This window comes from Copidosoma floridanum, unplaced genomic scaffold (assembly GCF_036245765.1).
Source record: "Copidosoma floridanum isolate Cflo_tuat_1 unplaced genomic scaffold, Cflo_Japanese_pri ptg000017l, whole genome shotgun sequence".
Lineage (NCBI taxonomy): Eukaryota > Metazoa > Arthropoda > Insecta > Hymenoptera > Encyrtidae > Copidosoma > Copidosoma floridanum.
In genome coordinates, this window is record NW_028321894.1 from 3,520,018 (window position 1) to 3,543,662 (window position 23,645).

General features: G+C 31.4%; 1 protein-coding gene across 1 annotated transcript in view; it reads right to left on the reverse strand.

The window, feature by feature from the left end:
• The window catches only part of LOC106644845 (uncharacterized), a 2,208,360-nt gene that overhangs the window by 842,374 nt on the left and 1,342,341 nt on the right, over window positions 1-23,645 (reverse strand). Inside the window, exon 37 of the mRNA XM_089592443.1 lies at window positions 16,533-16,681. Coding sequence (XP_089448569.1) covers window positions 16,533-16,681 — 149 coding nt within the window. The remainder of the gene's footprint in view (window positions 1-16,532; window positions 16,682-23,645) is intronic.

Sequence of the window (23,645 nt, forward strand, 5' to 3'; positions counted from 1 at the left end):
TAATAAAAAACCTATTTTTCTCTATTGTTCAGAAATAATTGTATGTAGCATGTCAAATGTGTAATGTCGATGGACTAAAATTACAAACCAATTCTTTTTCTTATTCCCTAGAAATGTTGTTTTCAAGGCACTTGTGCAAAGACCACTGTGCGTCTGAAAAGAGGTCAATCACCTGCAAGTTACTGAGACCTGCAGTACAATGATAATTTATGTACATGCACGCTAGCCTATGCTGAACGGAAATGAAAAATAAAATATTTTTTGACAAATTGTCGCTACAAAAGTTTAACTGGTAATAGTTAAACTGAAATATTCAATGCAAATATAACTTCAGATTAACATAAAGGTAAACATTAGGATAGTTTATAATTAATACATAAAAATATGCGAAAAAAGCCGAAATCATCACAAACAACCAGTACATACTACACCACTAGCAAACAACTACATTACATAATAACTATAACAAACCTGGTACACAACATTAGTAACCTTGAAGGGATTACGTGGTTTTTACCATTTAAGCTCGCAAACTCATGATTTACAGAGTAACCCTTTTTGCATCGCATTAATAATTTCATAGACATACTGCAATAGTCTAATTTGTAATCTAGTTGATTGCTAACATTTTTTCCCAAATGTAAAAAAAAACGGAATATAACCCTTTCCCTTTTCTTGACTCAGAGAAAGAGTCCGTACGCCTGCCTCCAATAGGGGTAACAGAGTTTCTGATTCCCTAGAGTTCTACGAGACTTCCTTTCTAACTACTAGCAGCAGAAAAACATGTCGGCTAAAATTCTACTTAAATTGCGTATGATTTTTGTAACATTATAAGTATTCAAACTACCGCTAAAACAAATTATGTTAACTTGCGACAGGCAAAGCACTATTATTCTAACAACTGCTAATCTTATTAAATTATTTCTATTAGTACTTATATTATTATTATTGTCATTATTATTATTATTATTACTACCACCGCTTATATTATAATTATGAGTTATTACGGCACTAGCCACCGTTTCGGCGTTTAAGTAGTAGTATTAATTGATCAATCTCCAATCGTTTATTCACCCGAGCATCAATCGAATCATTAAGCGATTTTCACCGCTTTTTTTGTAACGAGCTTAGTTAAACAAATGACCGGTGCTGAGCATTAGTAACTATTAATAATATTCTGTCATAATTTTAAGGTTAAGTTATATCGCAATTCTGTCAACTTCGTATGTAAAAGGGAAGAGAAGGGTATGAACAAGTGAATCTCCTTCCTTTCTGTTAGCGCAAAGAGGAGAGTGAGCTGGATGTGGGAAGTGCCAATTTGTGAGTGGCTTAACTAAAGCAGTTTTAGCCAATGGCATTTTTGGGTACTGTCATTTCTTCAAGATTTTCCCCCGGCAAGCTCTCCTGCGTTGTTATTGAACAATTGGGTCACCGAGTTCTGCTACTCCTTAAAAAAAAGCCTGGAGGCCCTGGAAAAGCAGTGAATTTTTGTTTTTCACGTTCAAACGATCGACTAAATAGTGAGAGTTCACCTCTACTATTACTGAGTCCTCCAAGAGCGCGTAGCAAAAACCACTTTACTTACCTCGGCTCGCACTGGCTCGCCGTGTACTTCTGTTATATTTTAATAAAAGTAAGTGTGAAAGTTATTATTTTTGAGTATTGTTTCTTTTCCGTCTTTAATCTTTTTTGGCTGGTCCATAACTAAGTTGTTTACGTGAGCACGAATATCTGCTACGGTATTGGTACCTGAGGATCCTTGAAAATTATTGAAGTCGTTTACGCGCGTACCAATATCCTTAACGGTATTGGTACCTGTAGACCCTTAAAAATTGTTAAGTTGTTTTTCGTGCACGCCACTACTGGCTACGGTAGTGGTACTATCGGAGCAAGAACTAACAGAATCAAGGCGAAAATCAGTACTTACGACAGTTTTTATACACCCGAGTCCGGTTGCGAGAAACAAAACTTTTTCCCGTAAAAGTGCTGGCATCTTCTAGATCGCGAACGAAATACCCTTTCGTAAGCCGCTCTGGATGAAATCGACTAACTTTAGGCACACCGTGCACAAGTTTAGTGTTTTGAGATATTCCTTGCAAAATAATCGCTTTAAAATGTGTTAAAATAGTCGTAGCCCCGTGGCAAATATTGTGTCATTACTGAGAACTAGCTCCTTTAACTCCATGTCCCATTTACGTGCCCAGCGTCTGTCCCAAGCTATTAAGCGAAAGCTTGAACTTGAATAGTACGTCGTGCTGACGTAATAAATGCATGATTATGAATATTATTTATATTTGTACGTATATATTAATTTCTTCATTTCTTATGTCTTATATGATGCAAGGAAAGAATGTTATGAAATATTTCTCTGAATTAAATAAGTAAAATACAATTAAATGAACAAATTCATTATCCTTTTTTTAAATTTTATCAAATCAAGTCGAAGAGAAAGAAATAGAATGTCATAAGGTATGATAATAAGAATAGAAATTTAAAAAAAATAATCACGCACACAACGATCATAACACAAAAAAGATTATAATAGAACGAGTAAAATAGTTAACAGACACGATAGTAAAGCTGATGCTAGTATTACGGTTGCTAAAGCGCTGATTAAGTTCTTCAATGCAAATTTTTCATTTCAACATGCAATTTAATTCGTTTCTATACTTGATGGTAGCAATATTCCACTCAAGGACTATATTTTAAATGTTAAAAACAGAGAAAGTTAGGGAAAAAAAAAAATCAAAAAGATCCGTATAGAAGGGTAGTATTACAAAATCAGCGAGATACCGTACGTGAAAGCGTTAACAGTCAAAATTTCAAAAATCTTCAGGCATTAATAGTGATAAAAGAAATAAAAATTCACGACAGGATAAGCTGTTGCTAATCATCAAACTCAGCTGCAGAAAGTGCGCCAACGGTAAGGCCAGTCAGTGGGCGAGTATTATAATTATATAAACCTACGGCTGAGCGGTACTGAAAAAGCTATGATGAAAGATAAGGGCAATGTATACAACACACACATGACTATCCCTACAAAAATCATGGCGTTAGACATATTCACAGAAAGACTATAACCTATATTGAGCCAGCAGGTAGACACGAAAGAAACCTGTTTTCCTACCAAATTTCTTCAATTTTGCGATGTAATTGGAGATTCGAATGAAAGTAGGTAATCCTGGACACACGATATTACGGACTACGTCATGGTAATTTTTAAAATAATTCAAATAACTCATAATAACAGCAGAATAGAAACTTTGATCAGACATTCAAACTACTTCAAATAAGACCAGATAATGAACAAGAGAATGATAAACAGAATTATCGCGTTAATAGGCAGTATAATAATTATCGGAAAAGTAAGAGACACTATCCATAGTATAGGATTGAACAGGATCACCGTAACAATTATCAGAATCATAGAAGAGATTAGAATTTTTTCATTAGTCTAGGAACTCTGAGTATAATAAAACTTATTTTGCACTCATTTAATAACGAAAATCTTAAGGATTATTATACTTTTAGGAATGCTACTTTTAACCCTAAGAAAAATTAAGGATGCCAAAGCAGATGTCAGCATTGGAAGAGTCACTCCTTATATGATAATTATTATGATTATAACCAACAAAGTCTTAGTCCTAACTATTGAAATCAGCATTTGTAAAATGAGTACCAACCAGAAGATGGCTGTTTGCCGCATCACCTAAGCTCTTAGGTGGCATACCCTAGTTGTCGTTAGAGGAAGAGCCCCTAAAGATAAAATTCAAGCTCCAACACCGAATGTTTCAGCGCACATTATGAATATAGCAACAGAATTAAAGCCGTCTTTATTGGTACGTGCCAGGGTTTTGGCATAGATGACGAGCCTACAAGCATCAGGTTGTCAATTCCAGAATAGAAATATCGCTTTATCGCAGTATGCTCGATAATGGCCCCACTACAAACTGAATTAAATTAGATCAATTGCACTTATCCTAACGTGTAGAGACTAGTTAAATTATTTATCTTACTGGAATTACACCTTACCTAGTTATAACTAAAGGGGTAACGTGTATGACTGTACAAGAAAAATGTACACTTTTTCATGTGATTACTAACGATGTACTGATTAAATATGGCTGGTTGTAGGGTTAAAACTTTTGTTAAAAAATGTCAAGCCACATCATTGTATCATTATAGTGCTAGAGTATTTAATGATGACATAATAAGCCCCATTTCTTTTTCAAAAACTCTTGAAGAAAGAGAACGATTGGAACAAGATAAAAAAGATTTCGAAGCAATAAGACTTAAGAAACAAGCACAGATGAGTCAAACTCAAACGTCTACTTTCCGTACTTACAAAGTGACAGAGTACCTTACGGATAAGATTGACCAACAAAAATTTCATAATGATCACCTCGTAGACTGGACCAAAAAATCACATTTACCTAAATACGAGAAAATTTGAAGACATGAAATCTGATTTTCATTCTTAAGATTAACATGACAATCAAATTTTATCAAGAAGAGATGACAATTTTATGAAGTTAACTGATCATAAAAGTAACAAAAGTGTCAGAAACAGTAAAAATAATGAATTGGACTACCAAAATAGACTTCAACCTCATGTCATTAAACAGAGTATGCAAACTATTAGTCTAGAATGACATTACCTTAATGAGGAACAAAAAGTACTATTAAATCAACTAAATATACGATTGAGGCTCAAACTCATTAAGAAGCTTTAATTAATTAAATTATTACTAATTTAACTAAAGGGTAATTGAAACAAGTCAATAGAAGAACAAAAGATGTGCATATAGGAGACGAGAATGTAAAAAAAAGAACGGACAATGTAGTATTATGGCGATAAATACTAATGAAGATATAATCTTACCATTATAGAAGGTCCAAGAGAATTTCTACACTTTAACTCCATGATACATAATTTAATCTTATACTAGTAGTAAATATAATTGAATAATTTAAAAAAAAAAAAAAAATAGAATGAATGATTTAAAAGTTCTTGTGCGTATCGGTCACTTAAACCTGGAAGAATGGGACCGTTCAAGACAAGACTGAATTCATCGATTGATTCCTAAATTTTCAGACATCTTATTGTTACCTAAAAATACTTTACCCTGTACTAATGTTGTTGCACATGAAATCCCGACGGAAGATAGCATCCCTATTAACACTAAACAATATCATCATATACTGGTACGTAGGAATGTCTTAGAAGAACATGAAGCAGAAAAACTTAACAATGGAATATTTGAGCCTTCTTCATCACCGTATAATTTACCTCTCTGGATTATTTAAGAAAAAAGTGATAGCCATGAAAATCTAAGATAAATGGTAGTTATTTATCTTTGAGAACTAAATAAAAAGACCACTGGTTATGCACATCCATTGTCTAACATTACAGATATTTTGGACCAGTTGGAAGGATTCGTATATTTTTCAGTTTTTGATTAAGCAAGTGGTATTCAACAAATTTTTATGGCTGAACATAATATGTATACAACATCATTGACGACATCCCATGAACATAACCAATACAGACGGATGCCCAAAGGTTTGAAGAATGCACCTACCACATTCCAACGACCATTGGATCTCATACTAAGAGGTGTGTTTAATGTTGAAATGTTAGTCTTCTTAGGCGATATTATTATTAACACAATAGATTTAGTAGATCATGACCGTAAAGTTAGGTTACTTTTTGACCGGTTAAAATCAGCGAATAATATGGTACTCATGCCACATAAGGTAAATTTTGGCAAAAAGAAGTCTTATTTTTTAGGCATATAGTAATTTAACGACTAATTGCACCAGACTCTAAGAAGATACAAGCCGTTAGAGAGTTTCCCCAACCAAAAACTTAAGAATAGGAAACAATTCTCAGGACCAGCATGATCGTATGGACGCTTTATTGAAGATTTTTTTGAAAATTGCTTAGATATTATCAGACCTATTGAAAAAAGGGAGAAGAATTGTTCTTGACTAAAGTGCAAAAAAAGATTTTTCAAATACTAAAAGATCATGTGTGTCAAGAGCCTTTTTAACAATTATTTAACTTTAGTTTATCATTTAAGTTGACAACAGATGCATCTAACTACGCTAGTAGAGTGGTATAAGGTCAAGAAAAAGATGGGTCTGACCATCCTGTCACCTATTTTTCCTTAACTCTTAATACAGCTGAAGTTAATTATTCTACAACTAAAAAGAAGTGCTTAGCTGCACTATAAGCGATGCATTATTTTTATTCGTGGTTATTGGAAGATAAATTTGTTCTTGTAACTGATTATGAGCCATTAAATTAAATGCATACAAGAAAAGATCCGGGTCAGCATTTAATACACTAGATGTTTAAATTAACCGATTATGAATACACTTCCAAATACAAGCCAGGAAAACTCAATACCAATGCTGATGCATTATCTAGAAACTTAGTAGGACTATTTCTGTATGCGGAAAACAATATACATAATGGATTATCATTATCAAGAGTTATAATGATGGATCAAAAGTGAAAAGAGAAAAAAAAACAGAATTACAAAGTCAGACAAAAGGAATAGTCAGAACATCCAATATAAGGACGACCAAACCTAAAGTATTGCCAACAACCTGGAAGAAGAAATTAAGAGTAACCAAACCTAGAAGCGTATCCAAATCAGAAATTAAAGTACCTTAAATAGCCAGGGGTCCAGGATGACCCCTTAATTTAAAAATAAACAAGGAACGACTGAAGTAATGTGATTTCTCCAGAGACTGGAAAGAAAATATTTTTACGAATAGAGACATCATTTACATCTTAACCGAGTATATTAAGAAATGTCATTAAAATTACATTAAAAGATTCTAGTTCATCAAAAGTGAATTTTTCTAAAGTAATAGTTTTTACATCACACTCTGATGATGCAAATATAGAAACCAATATTTGCAAAAATGAGAAAATACCACAATTACTAGTCAGAGACATAACTAACCTTGGCGCATTGTCAAAAACAAGTATGTTTTCCGTAAATGACCTAAGTAATACTGAAAAATCTCTAGAAGAAGATACACAACTTCCAGTATATGACGCCAAACAAAGTGGATTATGACAGGAATCGACTAAAGCGAAAATATTCCCTAATACATATCCTGACGCAGACTCAGATGTGATACATAGTGAAAACTTTATTATACTTATTTTACTTAGTAAAGGTTCCAATGATAACGTTTTTAAAGACCAACCTATGACTACGACAAGTAATATTGATATGGTTACTTATAAGAAAATACAAAAGTTAAAAAAAATTCCAAAAATTCAAAAACGTAATGAAATAATCCAAACACTAAATAGCAGCCCTGTTAGAAGATATAAGAAAATAAACTAAACCTATCAACAAACAAGAGAACTCTCTTATTGGCATAGAATGAGTAACGATATTCACAATTATGTTGGTATATGCAGCAAATATTAAGAGAAAAAAATTAATCAAGTAAAAACAATAGAACCCTTGGTGCTTACACATATACCTGTTAAAGCTTTTGATAAAGTTTACATAAATACCGTGTGCAAATTGATAACAACACCAAAGAGTACTTGCTTTTTGCACACCATTAAGTATTATTTGACTAAGTACATTACACTTTTCCATGTACCAGACCTAAGATTAAGCACGCTTGCCGATGCACTTTTAAAAAGTCTAATATTAGTTTAGGGTGCGCTTAGAGCAATTCTATCAGACAGATATGCTACATTTATGTCTACTTAATTAAAACAACTTATGAGAACCCTTAGGACCAATTATTCAACTACATCAGCATGTTATCCTTAAATAAACGGCTCACTAGAGCGAAGTCATGCTGCTATAGCTGACTCTATAAGAACTTATTCTAAAACTTATGACGACTGGCACAATTAAGTAAAATTTTACAGCTTTCATGTTTAACACAAGTGTAGATGCGTTAACAAATTTCATGCCCTATGAACTAGTATTTAAAAGAGAAGCAAGGTTGCCCTTGGAGATACCTAAGGATGATAGGTTACAAATCTACCCATTTTATTTACACGATCTTATTGAACGACTTTTAGAAATGCAAATTCTGGCAGGAAATCAACCAATAAAGATAAAAGTACAAGCAAAAATAAGATATGATAACCAATTTAAGCCTCGTTATATTAAACCAAGAGATGACATTTGGGTAAAGAAAGAAGTGTATTCCCATAAGTTTGATCACTTTAATAATAAACCAGTAAAAGTAAAAACAGCTTTCAAGGGAAATAATGTGTTACTTGAAAAAAGCAATAGTAAAACCAAACGGAATCACATAAATAAATTAAAACTAAATCCCTAATACCACTATCCTTGTTTAGCATCTTTAAGCATAGATTTAAGCTATACTTAGTATACAAACAATATCATAAGACCAGTAGAAACGAGCCCTGCAACATACTACGAATGAATCGGTAAAACAAAAATAAGAAAAGCTTAATGGAAGATTCCGATATGGTTGCATATCAATAAATTCGTTTTGGAAAAAACACCTTCTCAAGGATTAAAGTAATCTTTTTAATATTGTATTGCACAGTTCATTTATCCTAATTGTATTCATTATATAAAAATGGTCCTATTGAATTTAAAGATGAAGTGATTGACAAACCTCAAACCAACGCTATTGATTATAACACAATCTATAAAAATTCATGCGGGGGATAACATTATTTTACCGCTCAGCATACAATCTAACAGACTAACACCTTTTGGAATTATTGAAATTATTGCTAAAAGACTTTTTAGCTTAGTCACAAGAGACAATATTAACGTTATAAGCACTAATATCAGCAATTTGCATACTGATCCAAAAAATATATTAAATTGTATGAATAGAATAGCCATACTTTTGCAGCTGCATTCAAAGAACTATATAACACTACGTAACAACATAAGCATGTTCTAAAACAAGTTGCTAATATATTAACTTTGAGACACGATTTGACTCTCGACAGATATCAGATACATTTATCAGCTCACGTTAGAAGAACTGAGTTGACCTTAGATTACATTATTCGTTTATATAAAGATCCAATTGACATATTGCACAATTTTCAAAGAGATCTAGCATTTTTTAAGGCTATTTTCTTTAAATATATTTAGAACTGTAGCCAGGGATAAAAGGAACCTAGCAGGAAGTCTAAAATTTGTAGCACTAATAGAGAATTTTAATGCTGGTAAAATAAGCACTCTAAGCAAATTAGACGTTGTGCATCCAGAAAATAGAGCCATGGTAGTATTATATTTGCCACTTGTAGATCAAACCTCTTATAATCCTTATAGACTTCATTTAATCACAATACCTCAACCTGGACAAAATGGATCTGCCTATCTGAAACCATCGTACCCTTACTTAGCAGTAGCAGCATATCATAATTTGTGTTTACGATTACACAGAGTTACATTTAACCCATGTGATAAAACAGTACATGGTTATATATGCTTAGCTATGGAACTGTTAAAAGAATTTTATCCTACGAACAAATGAAAGATTTTTGTGCTATTACGACCTGGAACCGGAATATTTAAATACTGGGACGTTATATTTACACCTAAAACAGAAAGTCAATGGATTTACTTACCAGCTAATAGTTCATGGTTATTCTTTACATCTTATATAGAACAATCGAGCATTACCTTCCCTAAAAAAATGGAATCATTAAAAAAGTATTAAGGGTATTAGGTATTCTACAAATGAATAATGGGTGTACGGGAAAAACACACAAACAAATCTTAACAAGTGAATATAAGATCCACACTCAGATACAATATACCTATCAAGCAGAAGCAAACTTGAACTTAGCTGTATTACATAAATCCTTAAAGGACATTTTCACCTTTTGTTAAGCTATAAAATTTATTCAAAAACCAGACTTTAATAAACAAGCCTCGATAGATAAAGAATTAAATGTACAAAATATAACAAGTTAAAGGAAGAAAATACTTACCCAAAAGTGAGAAGAAAAACAACCTTCTCATTTTATTTCATAACGTAATGTAATTAAAGTTTTTATTATTATAGTAACAATAGCACAACTCATTAGTAAAGCAAGAATCTGTATCAAGATAATTATAAAACGTAGTGATTCAGAACTATAAGAACTATAAGAACACAAACCAACGGAACTTTGTGTCAAAATTGAAGAAAAACAAAATAAACTAAATCATCTAATACGAGACCTATAATAAAGACACAGAGTTTGATACTCCCATGCCATATATCCTAAAAGTTGGTAACGAACTCATGAATCAATAGTAATTTGACACTATTATACTTCTAGGATGCACGATGAACACTGACTATAAAATAAAAGGTAAAGACTAGAGTCAATGTAAATCCTTCTCGACATGAAGTTACTGAACAATTAGAGAATAAAGATAACATTAAGAAGATGCACGTACTTCTGAATTTACATAGTTACAAACATCGAACCTCCAAATACAAAAATAATTCATTTACTAAAAAAACTGATGAAACACTAAATATAGGAAAAGAAATTTAGAGACTTTCTCTTTTTAAGATGAGATTCACTATTTGTCAAGCAGAAAAGATTTCTTTGCCAACACCAGCAAAAAGTGACAATGATTAATTTAACACTGATCCCGAAATACTTATGTGTCTTTTATGGTGGGATACAGCAGAAGTTAAAAAAGAAAAATACCTTTTTAACCATTTCTTTGAAATTGGTACCTTAATGTACTGTTATCTCGCTAGAGATCAGCGAGAAAAATTATCCTAAGGATATGTAAAGTACATTAATCCTGAAAGTGCTATTCTAGCGTTGCAGAACAATGAACCCAAGTATCGCACGAAATACGCTAAACCAACTAAAAAAGTGCGAAATACAAAATAAACAAGAAATTGACTCACCCTTCATGTCAACAACAACTTGAGGTGATGACGTATCACAGACATGTCATTACATGCAGAAGACAACGGTGCACAAAAATTTTAAGTGAACATAACCAACCCCAGCCAAAATCATTGATTTACGATAGAAAATTAACATTATCAGTAGATAATCCTGATAATTTTACCCTACCATTTAACTAGTCACATTCTACGTAAAGAAAATACATCACTTAGTGCTAAGATTTTAATTTTGAGCTTTATAAAATCAACTAGCAAACTATATTTAGTAAATAATTACTGTCTTATATTCAAACTATTTAAGTATAAAGAGATGTCACGTAATCATTTTTCTTAATTTCACTTTACTGTCTTGTTTTATCTCTTAGATTCATGAAAAGTACGTTTGTTTTAAGATTTTGCGTATCAAAGGAAAAAAAAAAAAAATAAAAAGAAAAAACAAATTGTAAGGTTTTGAGATTAAAACGCAAGTTGTGTTTTGTTACAGCTGCATGTTACTTTATAATAAAATTTTTTAATGTTAAGCTCAAGCATGTGTTATTATTATTTATTCCGTGAAATTTACAAATATTTAAGCATAGCATAATTAGTATTGACTGTACCCAGCCATATTTTCCCTCTCCATCATCAAACAGCTCCAGAAGCCCAATTTTATTTCTTATATTTATATTCCGTACATGACCTGCGAATCGTTGCAGTTACTAATAGCATAAAGTACACTACAACAGTACTCATACACATACATGTATCAATAACCATCCTAATACCTATCATATTGACACCTACAGAGTTACACAACAGACTAGCAAAACTGCTTAAGCAAGAGGTCGTAAATCAGTCTGGAGTTGAGCCTTGATATGTACGCTTCAGTAAGAGCAGGGAGAGCTTCGGTGATCTTGCGAGTTTTTGTGGCGAGAGTTAAGAGAGTTTTTAAGAAGGTGCATAGAGTATTGAGAAAAGAGAGGTGTGTAAGCGGAAGTCTAGCAGCTGCTGTGTTCTCCCAGGACGACGAGGTTTCCAGGTGGAGGACTACAGGAGCCACTGAGACAAGAAAAAGAGGGTAAGATAGAGAGAGGAAAAAAGGGATGAAGCCATAGGACGAACGACTCACTTGAAAACCCTGGACGACATCACGCTGGGTTAGACTCGCAGACGTTTGACCAGGAGGTGAGGCTAAAGAGAGACAGCGTGTAACGTAGACATTGTGAGAATGAGAGGAAAAGAGAGAAAGAGAAAAAAGTAGTGTGTGGGTTGATGAGACGAGGTACATGAGAGACCACGAGGTGCATCTTAGAAGTGCCACCATTGTTCACGGGTTTTGTCGTGTGCGAAAGTTAAGAACAGTTTTGAGAGAGACAGAGAGAGAGAGAGAGAGAGAGAGAGAGAGAGCGTGTGTGTGAGTGTTGAAAGCCAGAGCGCTCTAGGCAAAGAGAGAGAGAGAGAAAGAGAAAATATAGTAGGATCTAGAATTGTGGATGGAGTGTATTGGTGTGTATGTTAGCATGGGTTGAGGACGAGCAAAAGCCCGTCCTGGTGCAGGACGAGCAGGACATGGTAGACGTGCAGTCAGACGGTGAAGATACAGTGTTCGAAAATGTTGACTTATAAGGTAAGAGTAATTAAAAAAAAAAAAAAATGAAGCTGAAAATTGTTTTTTAGCATTTAAATGACCGTTCATTTCTTGCCTTTAACTCAGATAACTTTACTATACACATTGAAGAAGGATAGTGATAGTCTTAAAAAGGGGTGGCTATTAGATGACGTCTTGCGTAAATGGATGAGTTCTTATTTTATCCTATTTTATGTTATATTAATACTCTCGATGATAAAAAATTATGACTTTTAAAAGAGTAATACTCAATAAAAATCGTTATTTATCGAAGCTGACTGTGTACTTCGTGGCTCTTGAAAGAGTTAAATAAAAACTAAAGTAAGCCACAAAGCCTCGTCACTTGAAGTCATCAAGTACCAGCCCCTCAGCATGTAAAACAAAGAAGTTTTAACTAAAGCTTAGTGCCAGGTGCATTTTTTTGCTCGGCGTTTCAGTTAATAGAGTGAAGACCTAATCCCTAATTTCGAAAGAGTGGCTAGAGATTCTGTCTTTTCTCTGTCTTCTGTTTTGTACAAGTGATTGAAATGAATCAATACTAAGCCATTAGAAAAAAAAGTTTAAGCTATTTTATTTAAAGTTATAATAAAATTAATCAATATTAAGACAATATAAGGAGTAGTTCAAGTTATTTTAATCAATAATTAAAGATATCTTATGATTCAGTTATCAGAGTTGCCAGTAATTAAATTGCTAGGAAAAAGGGAGGTCAGTTAACACGGATATTTTATACAACTTTCTCTCTTTTTTTTTTTTAAACAAACAAATAGTTAAACTATCAGCTGCAGCCTGTAAAGAAGCGTGAGATTGTAGTACATTGTCTTTGGACTGAAGCTGGAGGCAAAGTTAAATGATATCAGCTATCATTCAACACTTAGGATAACAAAACTTTTAACTTCCAGTAGAGACGTTATCATAATTATGTATAAAACTTTAACGTTTAAAAGTCGCTGGTTGTAAGAGAAAATGTGCACGTTGAAGATGTACTTTGAAACTAATCCACATGCGTAAAGAGTGTGTCATATAATTCTTATTCTAATATAAGCTTTTGTACAAACACATCAATATATTGTATAACTGTGATGAGTATAATAAGCTTCTCCTTTTATACAGTCGGAAATAGACATCGTGCATGTAACTTCTTATTTGTCTTTACTTGTTTAATACACAAATTATATAATTAATTAAACAAGCTAATGTACGCAAAAACACCGTAGTCAGTTATATTTTTTTACTTTGATTACAAATTTTTAGCAAAAACAATCTGTTCAAATTTCAATTAAAAATTATATCTTCAATAAATAATAGCATAAGTAAAAACAGAAGCTATTAATATTATGTATTGATGTATAACGTTTTTCATAATGTTGCTGATTGTTTAACCAAACGTGTTGATCGTTAAGTAGGGTCCAACTCATAATTGTTGATTTTAAATTGTGTGGAAGAGGGTGGGTTTTAACCTCTAAAAAAGAGAGCCAATTTCTGTTAGTTTAAAAAAATTTCTGCTTTTTATTAAAGTTTTTTATTTTTTTAGATCATCAGCGTATCCTAAAAATCATGATACAGAGTAATGTAACTACTACCTGGTTTAAGTAGAGTCTTGTTTTAATTCAAAGGAGTTTAATAGTTGATCTAGAATAAAGGTCCTTAATCTTATAAGAGTTGATCATCCTCGTGACAAACGTTTTACCAATCTATTTTTTTTAATACCATTAGTTAAATAGCACATTGCTGACTTGTAGATAAATGTGTGGAAATAATTTACTTAATTATCTACTTTTCATTTAAAATGTATATATTCTCAATTGGCAACCTAACAAAGTTAACTGAATATTTTACTCTTTTTCAATATAAACTTAAAAATCAATGTACATCATATAAAACCCAGTTTTTTACTTTTTAACAAAATGATATTTCATGAATAATACTATAGGGAATATTTTTATTTATAGTTTTTAAGTAAGTTTATATCACCTACGTATTGTTAATTACAAAATTTGTAACGTCTTACTATGAAACCCTAGTACTTGGCTCTCTCAGGGCCCTTTTGGCTTTAGAAAAAAAAATTTTTTCAAATGGATTTGACTTCTTATTCAATTATATTTTAAGATACTTTGGATACTAGACTTTCTGAGGATCAATGTTTCATTAATTTATATTGCATATCACCTGCTTCTGGTGGATTTTCATACTTTGATCACAGAAGCTTCTTCTTGTAAACTTCACAGCGTCTCTGTGTTTTCATCCACTAGAGCGTTACCTCAGGAAAATTTTTTCAACGCACAGTATTAAAGTTAGTGTTTCCAACACTTGTAAGTTAAGAGATATTTTTAGATTAGGCAAATACAGAACTCCAAAGGGACAGATAAGTGGCATTGTTAAAATTTTATTATGCAAGTGTGAAATTTGTTGAATTGGCTTGAGTAAGTAATAACTAAATGTTGGCAGGAGTAAACAAATTATATCAGTTAAGAAATATTATCGGAAATCAGCAATGGCCCTACATTCAAACAAATTTCAACACTCTTTTGACTTTGATAAAGTAAGAATCTTGGATGAAGAGGAATGTGAACTCAGGAGCGACATCCCTGAAATAATGTATGATGATACAATTTATGATAATTATGTTTATCAACACCTTGATACAAAAACTCAAGTCCTGCATATGAGAGGTTCTTGCTTGATATTACACACTAACTTTTGTAAGTGCATTTATAATTAGTTTCTCTCTTTTATATAATGTTATTTTTTATGTATAACGTCCTACACAAGTGCTCCTTAGACTCTCTTTCCTTGGTCCCTTACCATATATTTAGCCTCTACAATCTCTTATCCTGAGTTTTTACCATTATCTTATGTAAAAATTTTTTATCTGCGCATGTACAAATTATGTAGTTTTGTTGTTCAACCTTTTTGTATCCACGAGACATTCTAAACTAATTTTTTCACTACTTTTTACACTTTCTGCAATGTAACTGTGTGTTATCGTTTTACTTGTATTTGTATTAAAGCCTTTGCTTTAATGTTATATCTGTTTTTATAATATCTGTTACTACAAATTTAAGCTTAATATTCTTCAGAAAACCTCGTTTCTTCACTATCGATAATTTGTTAAGCAATATTCTTAATCAACTATTTTACAAATAAAACTGAAATTATAAGAACAAATTAGAAAATCTACTTTTATTTTATAAATAAATAAAGAAGTATTTTATTTTTTTCTGTTTAATAATTTTATAAAAGTTACATTAAATAATGGTAAGTGCTGTTATAAGCTATTTAATTATTAGAGAGTTTCTGCTTCCATTATCACTAATATTAAAAGTAAGATTATTGTTAGCGTTCCAGCTTCTTTATTTTTGTATTCAACAAAAAAGCTTATAAACTTAAGTTCTAATTAAAAGTAATAAATAAGTTAAGTCAAAATAGTGTGGTCTAGGAAATGTATACAAAAGCCAAAACCGAAAAGCTTTCTATGATCAAATTTTTTGTTGCTAGGTGGAAATAACTGATCACCTTTGTCTGCTTCGTATTATTATTCGAAGAATTCTCTGTAAAGAGTAGTGAAGTGGAGATCCTACTGAGTGTTTCAATTTAAAACCAAAACATACTTTAAAAAATCAGTGGATACATACATTGCCTAAAATAAGATAAATTAGCTAGAAATTTCTCTATTTTTAACAAAGGTTTCTCATGGGTTTCAATTTCATTTGAAAATAATTAGTTATGTTTTTTTCTAACTACTTATAAATATAAATAATTTGCTTACAAACATCTTTTGATTATTAGAGATATCTATTGATAATAATAAAGTCGTGCTTATCGTAGAGTTTCTCAAAATAAAGAATCATTGTTCTTAAAAACAAAAAAACATTTTTCCTTATATTTGATTATCATTTACATCACTGCAACTATATAACGCCACAGCTTTAGAAACCTTATTTTAATATTATTTGGTTACGAAAAAAAAAATATATTATCTGATCACTTAATAACTAAATTTAAAAATAATGCAGCTTACTGTTTTATAAATAAATTTTCTTGGCACCATATAAAAAATCCTTGGTAATCTTTTGAAGCAGCGTTTAGAATATCTCCGTATAAGCACATCCTATTTAGACATTCAATCATGTAGCATAAGGTATCAGGCCTTGAAACTACAACTAATTCCTACAAAAATTAAAATGTCTTTAAGATTAGTTTTTAAAAAAAAATGCATTAGTATCTTAATTTTTGTCTCAAAATCTTATTAAAAAAAATGAGCCTTACATAACGTACCACAAAAATATTAAACCTGCCTTTACTATGGTTGAAGCGTAAGATAAAAAAATTTAAAGCTCATTTGAAGTACCAATGGGTGTTTATAAAAAAAAATTTATTTGGCTGCAGAATGAAGCAACTAAGCTTGAACGTAACATTAAACTATACGTAAATTTCCTGCTAGTAATTGTTATATACGGACTAAATAATCTGGACAACAATTGTTGTCATATTTATTTGATGCAAAGTGATAACATGAGCTTATCTTTTAAGTCAATAACTTTACATACATATGGAAAAGGTTCCATTACAGAATATAGAGCTGAGTCTACTTATGAGTTAAGTTTCCAATTTTAAAAGTTTGAGATCTTCAAATTTTCGTAGTTGTTAATTCTATCATAAGATATGTGTTTGTAAAGAGAATAATGATTTTTTTAATATCTTTTCCTTAATCTTTAAAAATAATATATAATTAGTATTATTACTTAACAAAAATTTAAAGGAAGCTTTACAAAAACTACATTCGGGTTTTTCCGGTGATTGAGGTCTGAGAATTTAAGCGAAAGGATTCTTAAAACCTTATTTTCTCAGTCTTAGTATCTAACCTCCGAAAACTCTTTATAATTTACCTTATATTTATTCCAATAATTTAACCAATTAAATTGTGATTTTAAGCTTTTATAGTTGTTTAGACTTACTTTAAAATACTTAAAGTTTCAGCTATTGTAAATTTCCTCCTAATGAGAAAACCACCGTAGATCACTGAAACTATTTTTATACTAATAAATTAAGACGATGATTATTTCTTTAAAACTTTGTACTTGTTATTTAGATACATGCTATTATTTTTTTATTATTTAATCTCAAGTAACTTTTAAATTTGATTAACCTTTGAGATTAAGTTGAAAGACTTGCTTCTTAATATCATAGTAACTTTAAAAATATCAACTTTTTAAAGATAAGTTTAAATTAGTTTTTATGTGCAGTGTTCATGCTAAGATTACAAATATTGACCTAAATTATTCACTATTTTTCTGATGTTGTTAATGATATTACAATATAGCGCTTAAAAATGGGAAATTCATTATAAAGTCAATAAAACTATTGCTTATTAACAAGATTGCTCCAATATATTACCCATAAAATTACAGACTGTAAACACTAAACTTTCTCTACTTCCAGTTAAGCAATATGTTAACAAATGTTCTGATAAAACAATTTTAATTCTTAAAGTTGTTAACAAATACTTAATGAAATTTTTTTATAAACTATGAATTGTTATTTAATATTATGATGCGCAACAGAATATAAAAATTTAAAATTATTATATTCCTGAATGCAGTAATTTACTAACCTCATATATGCTAAGGATATAATGCCCTTAGTATCTTTTTTAAGATTTTTATACTTGTTTCTTTTTATTTACTTTTTGTTAACTTCTTCCTTGTAACATATCATAGCCTAAAATAGTCATTATTAATTTCTTATAACCTTAATATCATAGTATAGCTAATTTGTGACTTATTGCTATCAATGCGTGTGTACTTCTTATGAGAAAAATAATGGACGAAGACATAATTGCCGGATGGAAACAATTTCTCATTTTTCTGTTGATCTGTTATCCTACTTTTTTTGGCGATGCCTCCACACCTTCCTACATTTCTCGTCCACGCTTGGCTGTTTGTTTTCACAGCCTTCATATACGGCTTTAACTTATAAGGTCTCCAGGAAAGAAAAGTATACATTCTGTTTTGTAAATGCCATGCCTTACTTATTTACGTTTCTTGTCTTGAGGAGTACACTTTTAAATTTGTGAATATCAGATACAATGAACATAAATCACCTTGAAGCCTTACTTTGTCTTTGGTACAAGATTTTAATTTTCTTGCTTCTGCTGTTTTGAATCTAGCCTTGAGTTGCTCTAATCACTTTTAAAATAAAGAAGATGCTTAAAGCTCAGTTTAAACTACGTTGTAACATACTTTTCTTTTACGCTTATTCCACCAGAAAACTTAAAGCAGAATCTGAGACATTTATCTTTGAAAATACGATTGAAGACACGGAACACTTATTAGAGAAAAATAACTAGTAATCACAATAATCTGTTTAAGTATAAGGATTATTTTAAAGATAATGCTCCTTTGAATGAAGACGCTTACACTAAAATAGAAATTGCTGTTTTAGAAGCTAGATCCTTAATAATAGGTTCAATTGCGGCGTTTAAGGCAACACTGCCTAACCCCTAACTTTCTCAGCTTGCTAACCAACCAGCTGTAAGAATTCAAGCAGCCCTTTCTCCATTGATGCTTCCAACTGTTTCTAGTAAGTAGGAAGAGTGGTAAAATTGCAAGTAACTTTGTTTCTTCCTTGTCAAAAACAAGGCAAACATTTGAAACGTCTTAAAGTTGCAGCATTTAATGACCACTTTGTAAGACTTAGCCTTTCAACATTTAAAAGGTATTGAAATTACTGACCCAAATTTTAAAACGGCTTAAAACAAGTTAGTTTGTTGGTCGGATAATGTGCGTATACAAAATTTTAATTGTGGTAAAAGTATTATTCAATAATCAAGCGTAACAGCTCGTATCGTAAGCGCATGAAACAATACAAGTTGTTTAAGTAGCCAGTAAGTTTTCGCTCAAGCTCTACACGATTAGGTCAAGCACGTTTCCACTTTATTTACTTTGTTCATAGATAAAACTAATAAGCGGAAAAGTTTTCATGTATGTAACAGTAATCGTTTCTTGGGTTTTCATACGAGCTTCAGAAAGATGTCACTGAATTGATGATCTAATGTAATCCAAAGTATGAAACTGCATCTTTATTGTTTAAAATTTTCTCACTTTGCTGATAAGTGTTTCTTGTCAAAACGGTGCTCCCACTCTTGAGGCAAGCACCACTTGGTTTTCATCATGGTCATTGTGATTCGAATTCTGGAAACCTGATTTACTTGATCAGTTCAATTGAATTTAATTGGGGATCAATGTCAATCATAAACTCTATCGACAAACTCACATCTGACTTGCATAAGAAGGATGTTGTAAGTGCTTTTAGCGCAAGTGTAGATCAAAATGTATCATAAGCAACTCTACACTTATTCGTAAGCAGCCTCAAAGAAGAAGTCTTGCTCATGCTCACTCTTATTAATCTGCTATAGAACCCTTATTTGTAACTCAACATATTGTGTCTGAAAATGTCGTATCTAGATAATAGGTAGATATTAAAATAATTGGTGTAGGCACAGAGGCATTTTCAAAGGCCTATAAGGAGGTTGAGCTTCAGTTAGTATCGAGGAAACTAAAAAGTCTTAATTTCAGAATTCTTCTTGAACTAACCTCATATTCACCAAGTGAGAGAATTTTCCCTTCAATTGGCCTCATATCAAAGCTTTTGACCTAACTGCTCCTAGAACCTCATTAGGTTGACTGCATCCTTGGTGCTGACGTTAATTATTAAATTATTCTACACTCAAAACAAGAAACAAAGAAAAAAATTAAACAAGAAATTAAAAAAAAAAAAAAAGGAAAAAATTATAAAGGAAATTAATACAACAAACTAGGGGGTATTAATGGGTCATAGGACCCACGGTAAAAACAAAGTTCTTTAAACATGAGATGAGTATTGACACAATTTCTTAGGTAACAAGGTAGTCGCCAGATCCACCGGAAGAACGAAGGTCTGTTAACGTTAGTACTGCATTCATGTTGTTTACTAAAACAAAAACTTTAAAAACGAATAAAATAAAACAAAAATAGTTTACTACTCACAATAGTTTAACTTCGTAAGTACTAAATTTATGCACGACGTTCTTACGAAGTTCAATCATCGTAAGTAGTAAAGTATTTTTTTTTTTTTCTTATTCGTTTTTCAAGTTTTTGTTTTAGTAAGCAACATGAATGCAGTACTAACGTTTACAGAGCTTCGTTCTTCCTGTGGGTCTGGTGACCCCCTTGTTACCTGAGAGATTATGTCTATACTCATCTCATCTTTAAAGAACTTCGTTCTTACCGTGGGTCCCATGACCCATTAATACCCCTTGGTTTGTTGTTTTCATTTCCTTTATAATTTTTCCTTTAATTTTTTTTTTTTGAATTTCTTGTTTTATTTTTTTTTTGTTTCTTGTTTTATTAATTTTTTTTTATTTCTTGTTTTTTTTTTTTTTTTATATTGTATTTTATTACATTTTTTTGATTTTTTCGTATTTCCTTCATTTAATTCCTTTTTTGATTTTTATATTTAATCTTTTTTTTTTCATTTCATTGTATTTATTTATGACTTCTTTAATTTTATTTTGTTTCATTTTCAAATTTCATTTCGTCAATTTTTTTTGAAATTTTTTTTTTCACTTATTTTTTTGTGATTTCATAGCTCATTAACGCAATTTTTGTTTTATTATTATATAATTACTTAATGACATTGTGCCATTATTTATTCACCAAATTAAAATCAGTGCCCTTAAAAACCATTAAAATAATATGAAACTTGAAATGTATTTGTATAATGATCTTACATAATTCATTTATGCTTAATTTGATGAATAACTTTATTTATATAATTATATTATAATGTAACATAATTTGTTTGTCGAATTCGAAATAAGCGCCTTTAAAAACTATTAATACGTTCTTTAGATTATCCGTTCTTCAACTTTATTCGACATGTTTATTTTAATTTCTTTTTTTTTTTTTTTTTCAGATGTATTATTTATAAAACAAATTATGATGTATTATTTAGAACACAAATACATAATTAAATGTATTATCAGTGAAAAAATTAAAAAATGGAATGTCATAGTTACAAACCACACCATAAGTACAAGAAACCGAGATTCTATAGTCGGCAGCGCTCGTAGCAGAGTGGGTAAGGTACTGGACTTATATGCAGGAGGTTGAGGGTTTAAATCTCCTTATTGGAAAATGTTTTTTTTTTTTTTGTTTTTTTTTTTTTTGGAATTGTAAAAGAAAAAAATTGAAAGTCAAATAAAAATCATTGTGAAAAAACAAAATTAAAATTTGTTCAACATTAATTGCTTGAGAGTGTGAGGGGGAATGGTGGGTAAAGGTGTGCAGAAGAGTAACACGGCACGATTGGCAGATATACATACATAGTGGGGAGAGGGGAAGTGTATAGAGAACAGTTGGTGAGGGGAACGGAGTAAGGGGGGAAACTTGAGAGGAAGAGACTTCGCGTGAAACCACCTTCGTTTCAAAAAAAATAAAAAATCTGTCGGTTTTAAAATTCCAGCCCCCCGAGTAACGCGACATAAAGAGCTTCGTTCTAAAAATGCTAGCTCTCAAAGCCTGTTTGCATACGCTGCCAGTGTTCAAGTAACGCTCGTGCTCCTACTTTATGATTATTTCAGTCTGCTTGCATTAAAAATCGTTTTGTACGGGCACAATGATAAGTATGTCAGAAAATATATTTCAGATATGTATAGCGTGCCATAGTGGTGAGCTATTTAAGCTTGTTAGGAGGAGCTACAAGAGCCAGCCAATCGGGCTCCCACAGCACTATGCTGGAGTTCAATGTGCAGGCTGCTTCTTAAAGCTTCCAAGTACTCATGTTTGGTCTCTAATATTTATTCATTGTTGCTCTTGAAATACGATTATAAAAAAGCTTCAAGAGTTGTAAAAATCATAAGTACACAAGAAAATGTTACAAACACATCATGCATAATTGCTTATTCATAAGTTTTTCAATTTATTTAATGAAAATGCTATAAATTTAGCAATTTTTTTTTTTATGAAACTTATCATTATATAAATCTATAGATTGTAGTAAGTAAAAATTAAAATGAAAATTGGACTAATTGATTTAATCAACAATGAAGTAGTTTATAATTTCTATGCATAACAAACCATCTATTGAGTGTATTTGTATTTGAAATATAAATAAATAGTTATTATTAAAATTAAACATCGTACCTAGTCGTAAACAAGGATCCATATTTGGTAGATCTTTTGCACTGAACAATAATTGAGAATTATTATTAAAATTGACTTTATTTACACATAGACTGCGTTAACCTCTCTTACTAAGAAATATGCAAAATCATTTAAACTACAAACTTTCCTAATTTTACAAAAGCATGGACCATTATCATCGATTTTATGCACAAGAATCAGTACAATCTCATACAATTTGTTGTAAAATATGACAGATTTAAATGTATTAGTAATGTTCATAACTGGCTTATATGTTTGTATCCCTGTACCGTTTTGTTCTGCAATGCTTCCAAACATAGGCTAATAACATAGTATATTGGCATTCATGAAACAGAAACATTTTTGAAGCTGGTTTTTTACGAATATCGTTAGGGGTTATTTTTTTCTGGAATTAGTACTAGTTCCGATGCTTTTCAAGTATTTATTTTTCATTTTCCTGACCATACTTCAAAAATAAATAATAGGTCCTATGTCTTTTACAAACTGCGTTATATCGATTACTCTTCAACTATTTATATTATATACTGTACGTCAACGGAAAATCCAGAGCAGGGCACATGTTGTGTTGACAATTGATGTCAGCTGATGATCAATACTTCCCAGCCTCGACTTTGTGCTGTGGGAGCCTAATCAGCCAGCTTTCACAGCTCCTTCTAACAAGCTTTAACAGTTCACCGCTGTGGCACGCTGTACACATTTAAAATATATCATCCAACATACTTATTGTTGTGTTATGGTAGCTCAACACCTATGTGTGCCCGTACGAAACGATTTTTGACGCAAGCAGATCCAAATAATCATGCAATAGGAGCCCGAGTGTTACTTGAACACTGGCAGCGTACGTAAACGGGCTATGAGAGCTAGCATTTTTTTGCATGTGGATGGTCTTATTTAAGTACCTGAAAAAGGCATAAAGATAAGCTATTAAT